This window comes from Poeciliopsis prolifica, unplaced genomic scaffold (genome assembly GCF_027474105.1).
Source record: "Poeciliopsis prolifica strain line A6 unplaced genomic scaffold, Auburn_PproV2 SCAFFOLD009, whole genome shotgun sequence".
In the NCBI taxonomy this organism is placed as follows: Eukaryota; Metazoa; Chordata; class Actinopteri; order Cyprinodontiformes; family Poeciliidae; genus Poeciliopsis; species Poeciliopsis prolifica.
The window spans coordinates 5,261,462-5,281,570 of NW_026562384.1; the positions used below are offsets into that span (position 1 = coordinate 5,261,462).

The window sequence follows — 20,109 nt, forward strand, 5'->3', positions numbered from 1 at the left end:
GACGTCTGTGCAATCACTGGCTTTTAATAACTTTCTTGTTTTTGCCCCAGCAGGTCAAACATACGAGTGGACAGGAGTCCTGCACGCTCTACACTTCAGCATCAGCTAAAAGCACGTATGGATATGTGCTTTTATGTAAAGTGGGAGTTATTTTCTGTTGCAAAAAGCAGCAGGAAGCAACCATGGTCATGCTCTGAAACCCACAACACCTGGGACAGATGGCATGGCATAAGGTAAAGCTTTTTGGCTATACAAAAGAAGGCTGACAGGTGCTCGGCCTAATTTCTGTCTGCCTTTGCAGGAGTTTCATTAAAATGGTCCAAATGAATGTTAATACCATTTTTACTGTAAGAGGAAGCAAGGAGGCACAAGTCACAGCTGGTGACAGATCGATAAAATGACTAATGTTTTGTTCTGTCACCTACTTTATATGCAAGTCTGTGCAGGTTGGTGGTTTTTTTTTTTTTTAAGTCTGTGAAAAGAGCACAGTCTTCTCAAATAATTTAGAGAATGATGTACACACACACACACACACACACACACACACACACACACACACACACACACACACACACACACACACACACACACACACACACACATCAGATGTTTAAACTAGCTACTCAATCACCTTCTCTGGTAATGACCAAATGTTATCAATACAGTGTGAAAACAACCTACCTGAGTCAGAGCTGTACATGTAGACGAACTTGTTCCACCCATAGTGCTCGATGACTCCCACCAGGGCGTCCTGGAGTTCAGGCCTCAACTGGATGACAAACTGGTTAGCGGTCTCAATGGGGAAGGATGGCGTGACGAAGCAGACATGCAGCGCGCCGCAGAACGACATGAGCATGTTTACAGTCTTCCTGTCATAGAGGCCGATGATGGCGTACACACCTTTGGAGAACTGGGAGCAAACTGGAAAGGACAAAACAGAAAGTAAGAAAATTAGATAAAGAGCTTTTTAATTTTTTTTTAATTCCACAGACTGTGGAAACAGTATGACTCCTGCAGTCATAAAAAAATTTTTCAAATTCATTTTATTTTTTTTAACGCACCGTAAAAAATCATCAACAAAAAAACACTGACTGCAAATAATCAATCAGAATGGCTGTACGCTAAAAGCATGTGTGCTTTTAGCTTCACTGTTGTGTGATTTGATAGCCATTATTCTCCGACAACCTGAATTAAAGTGGAAACTGCCGGAATATTATAATTTCAGGAACTTCCTTCTCTTTCTTTTTAGTGGGAGAAAACATCTGTTTACCCAGAAAGTGCCAGCAAGAGACATTTTCCATCTGATTTCTAAGTGTTTTAATGTAAATATAGGATTCCAAAGATCAGCAAACCAAGGATTAGATGTCTAAAGAAAGATGGAGTGAGAATATCTCTAAATGGTGTTTTCTTTCTTCTTTTTTTTGATGATACAGACAAATAGAAAGCCGAGTGACACAAAGAAACCTAAACTATTCATTTCTGAAATCTTATGTTTTAATAATTTCTATTATTAAGAGCCTTATTCATGAAACATTAAATAAATTCCATCTGCATTAACGAGCACCAACACACACACACACACACACAAATCATTTATCATTCAGATCAAACAATCCTGATGGACTTTGCACATTTTATTTCCTAGCTCAGATTTGTTGACCTGTTTTAACGTCACATTTTTTTCACAATGAAAGAGTCTGGAAGTATATTTTTTAAACAACGCACATCTTATTTATAAGTATGTGTGTGTGTTTTTATCTTAACTGAATATCTCAATAAAGAAACAATTTGCTAATTAGTACTTTTGCATGTTGGAAAACCTAAAATAAAATATAGATTTATTATTCTAGAATAAATATTTCACATGGATGTTTCTTCCTTCAAAAACATTTCTCCAAATACACAGCCAGCCGGGGATAAGTAATGTTTTGCCTCTACACTTTTGATTTAAGTTATCTTTTATCTGAAATCACGTCAAGGTTTTGCAATGAGATGTTTTATTCTTTTGCAAAAACAGTCATATGACACAGAGCATAACGTGAAAAATCTCTTTGGTAAAATGTTTCATCAGAGCCTGATTAAACTCCCAGGCTGTGATGATTTAACTGCAGGTCTAAACTGCAGTTCTGATTAAATGTTGCAGAATTCAGATAAAATACCAAAACTAGAAATTAGCCAATCAATTGTAGACATGTGCAGATTTTCTTCCCCACATTTATTGACAAAAAAAACAAAAAACAAAAAAGAAACAATCTACAGATCAAAACAATACATGTATGGGGAAATCCATAACACAGAGGCCTAATTGAATTAAACTGAGCTGAAGAGTCGAATCCAATCAGGAATACTGAAGAAAAAAAAATAGAATTTGTGGACAAAAAAAGGAACAAAGGAGAGACAAAAGAGATTGTCATCTTTTTCAGGGCGTTTTGAAGTCTTCCAATTAAAATCATGCTTATGCACCACTAGTGTGGCTCTCGGCTTCAGTGGAGGAGGTGAGGAACAGAGAGGTTAATCAATGCATCCCCAGGGCTCCATTGACATTTTCCTAGCTGCAGGAGGTGGTTTTCATCTCTCATTCGCTTTCCTTCCTCCGTCTCACATTCCTTCTCCTTTCTTTCTTTCTTTCTTTCTTTCTTTCTTTCTCCAAATCACTCTCTGTATGCCACGTAGTGCTTTCTCCGCACGTCTTAAAATGCCAAATTGATGTTAATAGCTTTCTTTTCTTGTAAGGTATATCCTCTCGGTGGAACATAATCTCTTTACACTCGCGTGGTCTGGCCTGGACTATTTTCTGCTGAGGTGATGGGTGGGCCTCACTTATCTCAGTATTTACCAAACAGATTGAAATTCCTGCCTGGACCTGCGCAAAGGCCAGCCTGCTGCTCGGAGCTGAAGCAGCCACAGAGGAAGAGAGAGGAAGAGAGAAAGGATGGCCAAGACCCAAAACGCCTAACCTGTCACAGACCTGCCCCCTCCAGGCAGGCACGTGTGTGTGACGGAGATACAGGGAGAGAGGGAGAGGGACAAAAATGATCAGCGCTATCACATAAAAATACATGCCCACACACACAAACACATATGCAGCCCGAAGTGCTCCAAAAGCCTGGTGAGTCACCCTACTTAAAGCAACCCTGAAATAGACATTTTGCGCCTCGCCACACTGACTCAGTAACAGAACTATCTTCCCTTCATGGTCTGCACATGCTCTCACTCCTAAATGGATGCTTTTTGATCCGCTGCCTTCCACAAGCGTGCGTTACAATTTTCCAGGGCCGACTTCAGAGGTGTCCTCCGCGTTCTGCCTGGATGAAAGGTAATGAGAGCTTGTTTGACTTTTCGTGCAGTGTCCCATTACTCTGCCCAGGAGCAGGTTAACATGTTTCACTGAGCATAAGTCATTTCTCATACCTGCAAAAATAATAATAAACCCCCCAAAAATGTAGCCATGTGGCAAAGGCCCCTGTCTCTGAGCTGGCAGGCCAAACATGTTTGTCTGCTCCGCATAAGAAAGACACAGGCCATTAGTGGGACCCGGCAGCCAAAGCTAACCTAGCAGGATAGCTCAGCAACATAGTGTGTGTGTTTCTGTGTGTGAGCGGCTTGTTAGTTGCTACTCCACATGTGCAGCGACATTTGAGTCGGGCCTGAAACAACTCAAGTGATCTCAAAGACCCCAGCAACACCTGTCCTCCCTGGCATCCCTGATCACCTCACTACGGCTACAGCTGCCACGGCGGCAGGACCGAGGCTGCCCGGGGAACGCTCGGTTTCTCTGGCAGGAACTACAGTGGCTCCGAAGCTTTTGGAAGATGGGCTGGGAATTGCCACTGTTTGGACATTTTGTCATAATTAGCCTCCCCCTCCCTGAAGGAATTAGCAAATTTACAGGGGGAAAAAATAAATAAATAAAAACTGTCGGCCGGCTTTGAAAAATCCGCAGATATTTTTAGGGAAGAAACGGAAGATCTCCAGTTCAGTTCTGCTGCACCAAATTTGCATTTGCATTCCAAACAAGTATGCGATAATACCCATTAAGCATCCATCACAGCTATTGTGGTGGGCAGATATAAACCAGAGGCAAAGTTATGGTGGCTCAAATTTAAAAGCTTTTTATGCTCTTTTTTATTGCTTCTTTTTACAAATGTCCCCTGGCTTTAGCTGTTTATATGCAGTGTTAAGCTGGTCTGTTGAGAAGAAAAGCTTAGGCTCTTTTACTCATTCGGGCAAGAGGAAGCGACACTAATGAACAATCAGACAATCAGGCAGAGAAGCGCAGAGGAAAGTCTTACAAGCAGCCCTTTGATCCGATAAGTCACTGCTTAGCTGTACAATTTTCTCAGCTCCATTTTCACAAAATTTGGGGATAAAGTTGTGACTGTTTACCAAGACATTGTTGCCAACAGATCAGTTTGGAATCAAGGCTGCATCCCGAGATTCATCTGCTAGAGACATGCCACAAAGAATTTCAGATGTAATTATTGTAGACCAAGATGATTCTACAAACTCAACATGATTGTCAGAGCTTTACTTCTTAAAACGGTGTTAAAAACACTTCATAGTAGTCAGTTTAAAGGTTTAAATGCTTTGGTAAAGTATTGTAGGGGTTTACGTTCCAAACTAAGCGATTCTAGCATTCTGACATGGGTGAAAATTACACTTCCACAAAATCCATATTCTGTCTGCCTTCATTGATACATAACCACAAAAAAGACCAAATGAACAAAATCTAACTAAACTCCCCAACTTCCCTGCATTCAACGAATAAAAAGAACTTCTTTTTTTGTATAAACACCTCTCGTATTTTCCGGACTATAAATTGCTCCGGAGTATAAGTCGCATTTTTGAGGGAAATTTATTTGATAAAATCCAACACCAAGAACAGACATGTCATCTTGAAAGGCAATTTAAAATAAAAATAGAATAGAGGCAACAAGTTGAGTAATTGCACGGTATGCCAGCGTTACATGACAAAGGACTGAGAACGTGCCTGGTATGTTAGCATAACATATTAAGAGTTATTCAGAAAACTATAGCATAAATAACATGCTAACAATCATCAGCGTCTCTCCAAATCACTAACCACAATGAAATCTTTGTCCTATATGTCGCTTTTAAACAACTCTGCTAACTCTGAAGGTAGAATAACACAGGCCTGCAGTTTAATGTGAAAATAACATGTGATATGACATAATGATGTGTTAATTTCCACACATAAGCTGCTTCAGAGTATAAGTCGCACCCCCAGCCAAACTATGAACAAAACTGCGACTTATAGTCCGGAAAATACGGTACATTAAGAGTCATGAGGACAACTCTCTGGGATCTGTGCTGTCACTTTCTAAACTATTTATCTGTGTACAAACAAGTTAATTTACATTTGCTGTGGACAAAGTGTTTTTGGCTGCAGGGCATAAAAAGAGAATAAAATAAAATACCAACTAAAATCCCAAAGGGAGTGATACTCGCACAACAGGAGGAGCTGTCAGAAACAACTCATGCAACTCAAGTCTTCCCTGTTCTGTTTCCTGTGCCCGGCAGCTGTTCCTCTGCTTAGCATGAGCCAAATATCAAATGACAGACGTGTCTGTGCCGGCTGCAGCATGAGGGCATGTTTGTGACAGTTTCTCCTGCATCCAAATTTCTGGATGATGGGACAGCTCGCAAATGGAAGCTGCTGAGCAACGCCGAATCCCTCATATTTACTTATAAATATTTAACTGCAGAATTTAAGTTTGACGTGACAAGTAAACAAACATTACAACAAACAGCATTTTAATTCATGATGGATGAACAGAAAATATGTCCGACAGATGCCTGCGTGTTAAAAAGTTTTATTTTAGTTTTTTTTTAAAGTCTTCATTCAACGATCCCTTATGTCGCAGTTATTTCATATTTATTTGAACACACTTTGATATTTACCAAATATCTTGGCAAACAGATGAGGAAGTCTGTTTCAAGGTGTCCTTGAATAAGGTACCTGCCTTCCAGCTGCTCCACTGGAGCATTAGGCTGCCGCATCACATGCGTTTTCATTTCAGAAACTCAGCTTGCTTAAAATCTAAAAAAAATTTAAAAAATAAAAAAATACATCAGGCATATTTGAATGTTTTAACATGTTTTTTGTGTTTAATAGAATAAGTATGGACACTTTTGGAGCTAAAGCATCTTTTTTTAACATACTATTTTTTTAAGTCAATCAGAGAGAAGGAGTTAAATATTTTTTTATTGATTACTTTCTGTTCCATTTAGACTTAGTCACTCTTCATGACAGGAAAGGAAAACAGCATGTTATTTAACCAAAGCGGATGTGTGTCCATCCTTACATATCGGGCAACAAGACTACAAGACAACAGAGCATGTTGCCAAAATGTGACCGTCTCTACAGTCAAAGGAGTAACTGTGAAGTTTAACAAACTTTGGATTCCAACAAGGAGGAGGAAGAAAAAGAAAGCAGGAATCAAATCTAACATTTGTTAAGACGCCATCTTGGTGCCAACTGGTTGTTTGAATGTATGCAATTTGACTGTCTACTTAATCAAATACTGAGGGTTTTTTTTTTTAATCTATAAAAAAAATAGTCTAGGTAGGTCTATGTAGATAATCTGGTCAACCTGCTCTACATCATGGACTCCTTGAAATACCAGCATATTTTACGTAAACATATGGTGGGCTCTACTAGAGAAGTGAAACGCGTTGGTGATTTTGTCTTTCAAAAGGATTATAATCCAAAATATATGGGCAAACAGAGAGAGAAAGTAGTTCAGGCATAACATCAACATTCTTGGCCGGGTCTATACTACATAAAACTTGATCCAGTGAGCTACAGAGCACAGCACAGAGGAGAAAACCCCCTCTAGACAAACTAGAGAGGGAAAGTCTTTCTCTTGGTTTATGTTGCCTGTGGTACTGATGGGATTTCACTGCAGCAGGATGTTCGTCCTGAGGGAGCTTAGTGATTTGTGCTTCAAAGGTCAATCATCCTGAAAAATATCTTTTTTAGAGTTAGCGTCTCCAACCGAGGTCTTGTAAAGTGACACTAATTAATCCCACCTGTCTATTGTGTTAAATCTTTTTTTTTTCCTCTGAATATTTTTATTATAACATAAAAAAATAAATAAATAAATTCTTGTTTACCCGTGTTGAGAAATTACAGATGTTTCTCCAGGGATGGCTTGACGAATACAGAAAACATGGGCTGCCTAAATTTATCCCCGCTCTTGTCACGACTACCCAATGCTATTTAGACTGAGCATGTATACGTATCCTTTTGATAAATTAGAGTATTATCGAAAGCTTCAGTTATTTCAGGAGATTATGACTTAGTGGAACACATTGCATAGATTAATTGCACACAAATAGAAGTTTGAAAAATTCATTTATGATAACTGTTTCTGTCCTTGCATTTAGAGAAACTAGAGGTAGCACTTATCTTGAAGGCAGCATATCCATTCATCCATTTTCTGTAATAGCTTCATCCTGTTCAGCATTACAGGGGCCTGGAGTCTATCCCAGTAGCCAACAAGCAAGTAGCGGGATTCACCACGAACAGGTCGCACTGTCGGTTGCAGGGCTGAAGGCAGCATATGTTGCTCTAAAAATTACAATATGGTGTATTAGCATTAGTATGAATGCAGCCATTACAATAGTGTATGCTGATTTTGCCAAGCGCCCATAAAGAAGCCCATACTAATAAAAGCCTCAATTTTTTAGTTTTGCTTGGTGTTGTTGTTCTTTTCAGGCTTCGTTGAAAGGAAAGCAACATTTATTTCTTTAAAGATATCTGAAATTCAGATTTGTCCAACACAATCCAATATTTCTATTGTCATGGTTAAAGTTGCTAAAATGTAAATTTTACAAAATGTTTTAACACATTTGTTAAAAGTGCCGCCATGACAGTATGAGACAGATAATCTGTGAAAAGATTGTGATTCTCCACTTCCTCCCTAGTGCCACTATTAGTGTCTGAAACAACCAATCCAAGCCAGGAGGAGAGTCTTAGTGTCGTCAGTTAAATCTTGTGTAAGGGCTGCTAAACATGCCAATGGCAGAGAAACAACTTTATGTACAACTGTTTGTCCACCATCATCGGTGGCCATGCTAACTAGCCTGAGCATTCATGGGAGGCTCCTTCGTGGTGAACCACCGTTAGCGTAGCAAAGAGAAAGGAGGAGAGTGTAAGTAGCGTGTACACGAGAATGATTGACAGTGGTAAGGCCGTCCTTTTGACTTTGGTTGTTTTTTTCTGACGACGTTGTGCAGATCACACCAAACTGGTGGAAAGCGAGCAGCTCAATTTTTGCACACACATTAGGGTGTCACAACTTTGAGACAGTTTTAACAAATACTTAAAAAAAACCATAATTGTTTATAAAAGGTACATACTGCAGCTTTAATCTGCTGTGCCATTAGAAACAAAAAGAGGAAAAGTGTTTCACAGGGTTTATAATATAGTAATAAAATAACCACAGTGCAGCAAATTAGAATATGGCAGGGCGCAAGGCAGGATCAAAACTTACAGTGTAGGTGCAGAAACCTACACACTGACACTAAGAGAAACAACAAGTACCAAAGTAACAATACTGCCTTGCTTTCCCACAGGATTGTGTTGGTTCAGATGTGCTTTTATCTGGCACAGTTTCATCTCCAAAACAAATGCCTTCAGCTCAGCATGTCAAACAAAAAGCCCTACACTGTGGACGCAAAATGAAGTTTGTTAAAAACTGAACACAATGCATATTACTTATTTTGAGTTATCATTACAGTGTTGCTATTTTTGTCAATGCTCAGACTTAAATGAAAAGAAACATACTGCCTTCATGTATACAGTATATCTGTGTAGAGTTTTATTATCGGGTCTTTTTTTTTTTATTACAAAATTACAAAATCTAATTAAATGCGACTTTATATTCCTTTTACGGCTGGTTAGTAGAGTAAATATACTTGGCCATTATTCTTTTTAAAATGCTGTTGGGAGCAGAGCCATTACTGTCACATCAGGCAGTAATGTACACCATCTCCAAGGGGTGAAAGGTCACTCAATCAACCGCGGAGCACATTGATAGGAGATAAAGACAAGTGACAACAGACACTGCAAGACGGTGCTACTGTCCTCCACTCAGCCACCCATGGCTAATAACTGCCAGATAATGCGTGTAATAAAAAACAGAGAGCATGTTGTGGTCCCACCGGTCCCATCCATCTTCTGCAGAGCTAATCAACAATGGAAATGAAAGGCTGAGCAAAAGAAGTCAATAACTGGTTCACTCATTACACACACACATGTAGAAGAAAGCAGAGCTATGTCTTACTATGAGGGTACAGATGCTCCATGCACACCTCAACAGACACACGCACACACGCAGCTTGTGCTTGTAAAGAATCCCCCAGGTGATGGGTGGGGGTGGCCCAGTCTGTGGGCACGCCAACACAGCATGAGTCACGCATCGCAATCAATCTCCTTCTGTGCACAGAACAGGGAACTGGGGGACGGAAATGCAACTCCGACCAGGATCCGCACGACAGTCTGCAGACATGACCGAGTGGGAGGGTTTCACTTTATGAGCAGTTTTCTCTGGGATCTCCAGCAAAAGATTTCGAAATTTGTTCTCAGAAAAGGGAGAAGAAGAAGAAGAAAAAAAATGATTCATGCCAACTAGCACCTCCAGGGATAATGTGCCAATGTAGCAGAAAGAGATTATTTCATCCATGCAGACTCCATTGAGTGAGTCCAGGTAGTGAGTCGGGAGACTTTTTGAAAATTTTGAGGATGGGTGGGGGGGACTAGGTTTTGCCTCACTGCCTTCCCATCTTTCTAATGTACCCACATGCCCCTTAGACTGCTGCGCTCCAGCGAAGGGTGGTTGCTGCTCCCTGGCAGAGACAGCTTGAGTAAGATATACTGCCTGTGCAGGAAAAATAAAACAGGATTTGTGCCACTGTTTGTGGTGTTTTGTGAAAACAGAGAAAGAAATCACAGAAAAAGGCCAGGACTTGAGACCATCTGAGCAACCAAACAGGTCTGTGACTCTTACTTGGGGACTCTGAATCCTTAAAAGTGATTTCAATGAAAAGAGGATAATGGAAGGTTAATAAGGATGAGACAAAATGAAAATGAGCCATCGCACATGTAGGTGACGGCAAACAGAATGTGGATAAACTGAGGCATTAGTGCCTGTGAGAGAAGATGATGGAGAGAACGCTGTGAACAAAGAGAACAGATGCCAGCCTAGCAGTGGGAAACATAGGAGCCACACCGTGAAATCCAGATCTCTTCCATTTCCTCTAAGTAATAAAACAATGGCACCGCGTCGCCTCATTTAATGGGTAATCGAGGGTGTGAGAACACTCCCCTCAGCTCCATACATCTCTCTCTTTCTCCCTCTTTCTTCTTGTGTCTCAGTCTCTAACCCTGCCGTCGTCTCTCCTCCTTGGCTTTTCTCGCCACGTTTCCCGATCTGCGGGGCCCGGCCGCCTGCTGCATAAATGCTTACCTGGGCAGCGGAGCCCAGACCAGCTCCTGTCAGGGGGCATGGAAACTCCAATTATCTGCTTAACAATCGTCCCTTTGCAATTATCTCCCCATCTGCGTGTCAGTGTCGACAGGTGCGCGGGGGACGGTCCCGCTCGCACACGTTCACTTGTCTGACAGAGGAACCGATGGAGGTGGATATGTGGAGCCGCAGGAGCCAAACACACAACCTACATGCTAATTCCTTTGGAGCCTCTGTCTAAATTAACAACGGTCTTCACCAATTTCCAGCCGAGCTACGGGGAAATTAAAGCGTTCACTGCGGACCTGAGCAGAATTCCTGATCGCTGCAAAACCCTAAAAGCAATTTCAGACATCTTTCCTTTTTGTGAAAACATAAGTGAAGCTTATGAATAGGGGGAAATCGCTGCAGCAGAGGATTTGTGATGACAATCAACTAATTCAAAAAGTTGTCTGAATGAAGGACAGGAATTAGCGTAAAAGGGTTCCTAATCCACAATGTGGCCCAAAAATGTTATCTTGTTCAATAAACAGTTGAAACAAAATGAAACGAGAAACAAGTTCTTGTAGCTACAGTGTGTTGTTAAAATATTAAACGGTTTCACATTTTGTCGTGTTAAAGCTGCAAAAAAAGAAAAAAAAAGCTATTTATTGCGACTGTATGTGGTGGTGCATAGCTTCAAATTAAAAGAAAAAGGACGCACCCATTGTACATATGAGGCTCGCACAGGAATCAAACTCTGCAACCACTAATTAAAATCCAGAACAAATAACTGTAAGAAGACAGTTAAGTAGAGGGACATGCCAGGTTAAAGTTGTGGAGTCGTTTAAACCCTGGTTAGCTTCAAAACAACTCCCCAAACTCTGAACATCTGACAGAGCAATGTGCTCATCATCCAAAAATGCAAAATAATAAAGAACAAGTCTAAACCTGCTAAGATATTGTCCCTAAACTGGGAATGGTGAGTCTTAATCATAGAAGCTGGCAAGAGGCCGATGGTGGGCTGCAGTGATCAAATATGTCCTCCATGGAAGATCAGAAGTCAAGAAGATATTGTTAAAACAAATCAAAAAGAAGTCATGTTCACAGCTACCAATAGGATAGGAGACAGAGAAACGTGTAGAAGAAGGTTCTCTGTATGTTTGTGGCAAAAAGGCAACACTGCCCATCACCTGTCAAGCTTCATAGCCCTTTCTCTCTCTTTTTATAAAGGAAATTCAAATTGCTTGGAACCTTTGTGCCCACAGATGCTCTCCTGACTGAGCTAATGCAGATTTGCAAACCGGCAGAATTTCTTAATTTGCAAAGGATGTAAAGACATACCGCATAAGACTTGCAGCTGTAATGGCTGAGAAACGTGAGTCTAAAATTGACTGAGGAAGATGAATAGAACTAATCACCACATTTATCAGGATTTTTAAAAATGAAAACAAATGGGAAAACCAATTATATTTCTGCCTTCTACTTCCTTGTAATGCACTATTACAATAATCCCATGAACATAATTGACAATTGGTGGTTATGTGACAAAATGTGAAAAGATGTTGAAAGGATATCAATTGTTTTTGCAAGGTGCAGTATCTCTGAGAGATGAGTACAAACGCTGAATTAATTCCTCGGGCATTGGGGTTCATTTTCTTTTTTTTTTTTAAAGACAGAAACACACAGGCAATATTTAAGGCATAAATTAACAAGTACATTCGAGGCAACGTCTAGGTAATATCTAAGGGTGCTACAATAACACAGCCTCAATGCCGCCTCTATGCCATAACGAGGAGAGATGTGACACAAACCTCCATTAGAGTCTGCGTTCCTCTGTGGATGGTGACTGGCAGTTCTCATTTACATAACTTCCTGTTTTTCGTTTTAGAAAAATGAAACAGGTATGAAATAGTGACTCAAATACTGCCAACTCTTATTGAATTGTTAACCTGCCATCACAATCAAGTCACGTCAAAATGCTGCTCGGCTTTTTTTGGCATGTTCATTTTAGATCATCAGCATTTTCCATTAAATTCCCATAAATCACAACAAAGAAATATCAAGAGAAAAACCTTGAAAAATCAAAAATCTAATCTTACTTTTTTTTCGTCTCTCACACAGTCTACGCCCAAAAAATCTGTGCTGCTTTTGCTCCTTAATGGTTTTGTGACCTGATATGTGTTGTGACTGAATGTACTCTGTCACACTGAGCAGCAGTGAGGTACAGTTTGTCTCCAGGAAGCATGTTTGTGCAAAAAGCAGCACGATTTGAAACAAGCTTCTTCTTTGATTAAAACAAAACAAAACAAAACAAAACAAAACAAAAAAACAAAGATGCGAGGTTGGGGATACAGCAGCGTTTCTTTGTGGGAAGGAGTGTGTCGCCTGGTGCAGATACGTTTCACATGACAATTCCAGTGATAACTTTCTTCGCTGCAGTGGTCCGAAGCACTTCAACATCACCTTTCATTATCAGCTCTGCTCAGCTATGGCAGCTCCTGTAAAATTCCCGCAACAACAATGGCAAAAATGAGCAAATTGAGTCGAGCTGAGCCAAACCTTGTAGTGAAAACAGGGCAAATGGTGTCACAGGTGCTTAAGATACTGCTGTTAAAGTTAATGTGCTACATGCACAGTCAATAAAGAAGCACAGTAGATTCCAGTACTGAATTACAATTGTCAAGATTGATGCTGTTTTGTGTAAATAGTTCAAATAGTTTGTCCGCCTACACAGAAAACAATGTACGGCTGGAAGGCTTGATTGACCTGTAAATGTTCAATTTGGATAAGAAAAATTGTGCAATGCCACCAGGACTATTGAAAACAAAGCGCTTGTTTTTAAAAGCCACTGTAGGTCAGGAAACACAAAAGGCACGAAGGTACCAAGCACCATCTTTCTTTTTAGAAGCGGGGTGGACAGCGTTCAGGTGTTGACAATTTCAACAATCTACATGAGTAACATATACTGAATTAACTACGTTAGCATCAATTCAATCACTTTGAATTAACAAGACTTACAAGGCAGCAAAATCAAGCAATTTCTTTTCAGGCCAGGCAAATTCATGCTCATTTCTAAGACAATTCAGCAAAACCTGACTAGCTTGTCTTCCTTGGATGTAATAGGAATTGGGTAAATCTGACCAACAGTTTCAAATAGTAATTCCAATGTTGAACATTACTGTGAGCAGAATTGTAAACATCACTGTTTTCCTGATCCTGTACTCTCTTGCATCTTTACAAGGTCTGTGCAAATCTGTCAGCATCAGCATCTCAGTTATCTAAACCTATAGGAGAGGTGGGTATCAAGTGGCTGTTTGATATGCAAGTGTTATATCTGGCTCTACAAGGTAATCGAAATATTTTAATCCAGAAAAAAAACAAAGTAAAGGGCAGAAAAAAAACCAGTGAGACCACCCCAGAGTATGCTGACCTCTCTGCCATCAGAGTAGGCACACGCTTACACACATGCATGCGTCACTTGGGTGGTAAATTCAGGTTTCTCACAAGTTTCCAGGGAAATAATCTCTACAATAGCAATGTTGAGTACCATCAAGGGCACACAGCTTTCTGCCCCTGCTAGTTCCCCTTGTAGTTAATCCGTCTATTCATCCACTGCACCTTAATCTTTCAGCGTCAAGGGTGGTGAGGTGAGGGGTCTATCAGTAGGCAGGAGGGAGGGTACACCCAGACAAGGTTACATCTTTTTTACAGGGTATGCTCCATTTCCATATATTCATACAACCTTCAATCCAGGTCACCCTTATGCTGATCTGAGGTCAAATCGTGGAAATGATAGGTATTGTAAGTATGGCAGACATCTCTTTCCCAGCAGTACTCCCTACCGTAACACATTCTGGTCAGTTCCAAGTCATTACAGCCATTTTCTTTCTCACACCTGGAGTTCACGAGATGGTTTCTTTCTTTTTGGTCAATTCTGAGAGGCAGTCGCTCAGACTTTCCATTAGTGTTGACAGTCAGTTGTACAGAAATGCGTGTTTAAAGACATTGCGAAGGTTCGCGATTTGACATAAACGAAAGTGGATTGGCTTCACATGACAATACGCAACAGGAACCAGTTACAGCCACCGCTGTTATGGGCAAAAATGGTTTTGTTTTCCTTTCGAGCTTTAAGTAAGTGTTGAGGGTCTAGTATCAAAGTAAACCAGTCATTTAGTACCACGAGCATCTGCGCGAGCGTGCCGATGACAACAACAGCTTCATGCTGTCACCATCAGAGTAGTTCCACAATGTCACACTGTTTTATATGCTCGCAGGCTCTGCTGCTCATTAAAGTACACAGAAGCTCCCAAGACGTACTGGGTGACAAAAGAGAGACTCTGCTTCTGTCTTTGCGGCAAGAAAACATGACAGCTGCCATCGTCAGACGCAGCAAACTCCCCCGCCCTCCAACACCCACCCGGCCCGCAGCAACAGTGCCGGTCCTCGTCTTCGGAAAACGTTGTTCTAATTGCCGGCCCCGCGTGTCTCGGCTTAGACCTCCGCGTCCCAGCTGCCATTACCTCCAGAGACAACAGATTTGTTTTAAATACCCGTATGAATACCGAGGAGTCGCGAGGCGGCTCAGAAAGACAACAAGGAGAACAAATGCAAACGGGAGTGGACACAGGCATCAGTGATGTGTGTGTGTGTGTGTGTGTGTGTGTGTGTGTGTGTGTGTGTGTGTGTGTGTGTGTGTGTGTGTGTGTGTGTGTGTGTGTGTGTGTGTGTGTTAGCAAAATGAGATGTGTGATTAAGACAACAGATTCCCTGAAGCTTCAAGCGATGGTTGGCCTCTGGGGTTGCTTTTATGCGAGTGCTTCTTAGAAAAATGGGAAAGAAGAAAAAGAATTTCTCTCCTCTCCCACCTGGCTCATGTGCGCATCGCCTCTGCCATTATTTTTCAAAGCAACACACACACAGAAGACACAGAAACAATCTCCATTTCTCTGCCGCTACACACTCTATCACTGTGCAGCACGGGGAGCCGTTTTGGCTGATCTACATTGATTGCTGAGGGCCATTCCCTTTTCCTGGCTCCGTGTGGGAGGAGGAAAAAAATCCAAGCTTTCTCATTCATCAAACCAACACCTGCCAGAGTCTAGCCCAAGAGAACTTCCCTTTTTTTCTGTCACGTTCTTTTCCCACTTTCTGTTTCCGTCTACGACATTTTCTTTGTTATCTCCTTAACAAATAACAGTTGTGTCCCAAACAGCCAGGAGGGAGCGGTGATCTGCTATTTGTCAGCTGTTTCTTAAACACAGAAACTCCTTTGAACATGTGAGCTTTGCAGAAACCGGTCGCCTCAACTTCAACTGATTGGCAATGCAGCAAAATACAACACCGCAGAGATGCACTGACACCAGCCATGGGACCAAACATGGCAGCTTAGCCTCCAACCCTCCCCAGCCTCATCGCCTAACGCTTTCCACCATCAATGGAAAATTGTTTTCCCCATGGTGGTGAAAGAAAGTTGAGGGGGAAAAATAGCTGCATAGACAGAAGCTGCTAAAAATAAATAATAATAGCAAAATAAATAAAAAATTAAAAAAATATAATAAAATAACAACAAATTTTCTTCTCATATCCGACAGAAAGCTGTGCGTTACCACTGAAACGTTGCAGTGTTTAACAGAGTCAGTTCGATTCTCTTTTTTCTAGACGGTTTTTATTACATATTTATGCTTATAAGTCCACGGAGTGATAGCTTTGGATGTGCTGCACTGAATAATACATTAAATGCATCTGCTCAAGCTCTGTCTCTTGTTAGCTTTTGTGTGCGCGCACGCCAGTGTGAATCCGCTAAGTTCACAAAAGGAGTCGGAGAAGCGTGCAAAAAGATCTCTGTTTAGGAGTGAAGACTGTTGATGAGGAAACACTGCGTATAACCACGCGTGTTTTTCTGTCGCTTATCTGTCACACAGAATTCAAACATCATTTCTTAGGCTCTTCTACTGGTGGCGTGATAAGATAATGTAAGCTTGTGAACTTCACTCACAAGCTTTTGAAATGACTCTTCATTCCGGTACTTTTTGGGTCAGGATTAACAATTTCAGGCATTTCAACAATTGAAGACATAAACAAATACACAACAGGAAGTTCATTCAGTCCAGCAATTAAGTTAAAAATGTGAAACTCAGATGGACTCATTGATTCACACAAAGTGACATCATTGAACTTTTTTCTGTCAAGTTAAATGATTTTGATGCCTCACTAAAAAATTTAAAACGAAACTCTGATTTCTGGCAAATTTGAGAATCACATTAGACGAATGCAATAATATTTTTAAGTAAGTGAGTGAGTAATGCACGGTGCACCATTTTGCATGCATTAATTCCTTCTGTTAACAAGTGAAGCGAGTCGAGGATTCTTTAATAGTGGCTTTCAGTTCATCTGCATTGTTGGCTCTGCTGTGCCTTGTCTTCCTCCTGAAAATACTCTCTTTGAGTTTGCTGACCAATCAAGCACAGAGGTACTACAGTCATTAGCTCTTGCATTTAGCTCCAGTATTGCTACTACTATTGGCAGTGTGGGCAGTTGCAAAGTCTTGCAAGTGCTGGCGTTGATGTGGTCAAACATCAACATTTACACTTCTGTATTTTTCCATTTTTCCTCTTGACAATGATCCAATCCTTTCTCTGGCTAAACAGCTTGTTTATAATTGCTCAACTTGACTAAAACAGGGGGCTTTTCTTTCTGTTAGCCTTCCACTGCTCTTACGAAAGCACAGTGCAAAATAACATGTTTACGCTGCAGGTTAGAGAACTGTTACTAATTATCTCACAGAATCTCACTTCGAAACTACTGGGACCACCCACTTATTGGGTCAGGACCCAATTCAAAATGAAGGACAATTATTGCCTGTTGAAATGATCTCCTGTAGTTGTAATGTAGAGAACTAAGTACACCCTGAAAAACCGTAGATATGTGCGAAACTATTCATTGGGCTTCTTTCTTTTCAATTTTAATATAATGATGGAACATTTTGACAAGGTTCTCTATAACACACTAGGGCTTATGCTGCCAAGCTGGTAAAGGATTAATGCTGCAACATTTGCTGTAAAGGAGATGTCTTCCTGCACATTAATTCCTCAATATCCCCCACTTCTATGCTAAGATCTGAAACAGCACTATTTGGTTTATAGATACCCTGCAGCAGACATGATGTCCTCTTAACCTAGAATGTTGCAGAGGTTTAGTACAACCACCCTCCATTACTGAGACAGTGCTGAGGGTAACTTTCAAGCTCTGACATCGTCAGTACCAGTCTTCCCAGTTTGCTTCCTGTTGCTTTGCTTTCCTTAAAGCCATTTCATGCTTTGAGGTAAAAAAAAAGACTACAAGTCTACAAATTTCTCAATCACTCATTGACACACAGACTAACATTAATGTCAATACAAACATTACTGGTATTACTGCATGCTTTCATAACAAAACGCGTTCAGTTTCAGTCCACCTTGCTTACTTATTGATGTAATTAAGTCTTACTTCAATAAATAAATCTTGCTGCCTACTTATTACAGACTCAGTAACTGAATAGATATTTAGTCATTTGTGTCTTAATACAAATAATTCAACACATTTTACTAGAATGCTATTTCATGGGTGATAGAGACAAAATGTGTTATGAAAACCTTTTACAAATAAACATCTGAAAAATGTAGTATATATTTGTATTCAACCAACCAAAATCAACACTCTGCAGAACCACCTCGCTCTGTTACTTCAAGGTTTCTGGGATCTCTCTCTCTCTCTCTCTCTGCCAATCCTCTTTGCAAAGCAGCTCAAGTTCATACCGGATGAACATTATCCATGAACATGTATTTTCAAAAGTCTTCCCACAGATTTTTAATTGGATTTAGGTCAAGATTATGTGGATCTTGGGTTGTTTTGGGTTTATAGTTCTCATCTTTTTATTTTTTTTTATCTGTGTTTATTCTTTTTTTCCTAATCAACCTTTCTAATTTTTTACTTCAATCTGTTTAGTTCGATATTCTCAGATTTGCTTCCCCTGATCAAATCTCGTCTTATTTTTATGTTATTTTGTTCCACACTGTGTCCAATCCACCAAGCTCCATCATCTCCACTGAGGAAACGCATCCCCTCAGCATTATACTGCCACCACTATGTTTCACCGAGTCTGCTTCTCTGATTAAAGCAACTCTTTGGTTGGCAGGTGTTGGCTTAATACAGATGCATGGCGCATCTTCCAGATATGTATTTGTTGAAAATACAGAAGATAAAGAATTCTTTCCCTTCCACCTCGCACACTTTTGCATTACTTATTGGTTTGTCACCCAAAATCGCCAAAAACATAAGTTGAAATTAGCGGCTGCAACATGAGAAACAGAAAAGTTGAAGCGGGCTGAATGCTTTTGTGCACTAGCACTGCTCATCCTGTCATCAGATTGTGTCCTTTACACATGCTCAAAAGACAGCTGACCCCATCGCCACCCTCATCCGTGCTCTATTGATTGGCTGGGAAAGCTTCCATCCAGAGCTCAGTTCATTGATCAAGCCTGCCTCATAGATCTTCAGTGAGTCCTCTTTAACTGACCCTCACAGACCCGAACGAAACACTGCTGCCTGCACCACTGCGACACCAGAAACCTTTTTATTTTTTGATCCTTTTGTCATGAGCACTAATTAGTTCTAATATGCGGTTCATCAACAAGCCATAAGCAGAATTAAGTACCACTTTTCTTTTGGGTTTGCAAAGCTAAGCATACATTTCGTAAAAAAAGGGAAAAAAAATAATAAAAATGATCCTGCAACTTGACACCTTACAGTACATCTTGTTGCTAAGTGCGATTCTCAGTAGATTGGCCAAAAATAACCAAAGCTCAGCCTAAGTCTCACTGCGCGAAGGACATCAAAGAGAAAAGTAGATCATATAAGAGTGAGCCTGCAGGGGCTTTGACATGAAGCTGGTGAATCAGTGACGTCCACGTTCTAAACCAAGTCAAAAGCAGATTATGGTAATGTGGGGATCCAGCTGAGGGGGAGCGGTGACTAATATGCTACATTTACAAACAGCGGTTCCTGCGAGCACTTCCACCGACGGTGCCAAAACAAAGCCCCGTATAGAGGAGACGCCGGGGAACACAAACCACTCATTGTCCTTTTTGTCTCATCAAATTATTTTTATGTCTTGTTATTGTCCTTTCTATAAACTCTGCTCTACATAAATCTTACCTCCCACTTCCCCCGTGCTAATACAAACACACACAGGAAAACCATAAGGGTTGAATTTCCAGCCCACTCAGCTTCCCTCAGCCTTTTGGCAGGTGTCAGTGATCATGTATTTGCATATATGCGTGTGCGTGTGTGCGCGCATGTGCATATGTAAGCAGGGTGCTTCCGAGGAAGCGGCTGGTCATAAGTGGCAGCTGATGATCCGGAACTCCATTCATCCCTACAGCACAAGGGTCCATTCACCCCCCGGTGCTTTTCACCCCAGTGGTGCAACTCCACAGTCTCTGGGCTGCTTCCCAGAATTAAAAGCTTACAGGGGTAAACTGTCACTCACTCGAAAAAAGCTTCCCACACAAGATGTGAACGCAGATGCAGAAACACATCCACTCCTCCGCACAGGCATGCTAAATAGAAGTCCAGGAATAGACAGATTTTTTTTTTG

General features: G+C 40.8%; 1 protein-coding gene across 5 annotated transcripts in view; it reads right to left on the reverse strand.

The window, feature by feature from the left end:
• gria1a (glutamate receptor, ionotropic, AMPA 1a) overlaps positions 1-20,109 on the reverse strand; it is an 84,073-nt gene that overhangs the window by 59,022 nt on the left and 4,942 nt on the right. For all 5 annotated transcript variants that reach the window (XM_055033954.1, XM_055033955.1, XM_055033953.1 and 2 more), the window contains exon 3: positions 682-921. In XM_055033954.1, coding sequence (XP_054889929.1) covers positions 682-921 — 240 coding nt within the window. The remainder of the gene's footprint in view (positions 1-681; positions 922-20,109) is intronic.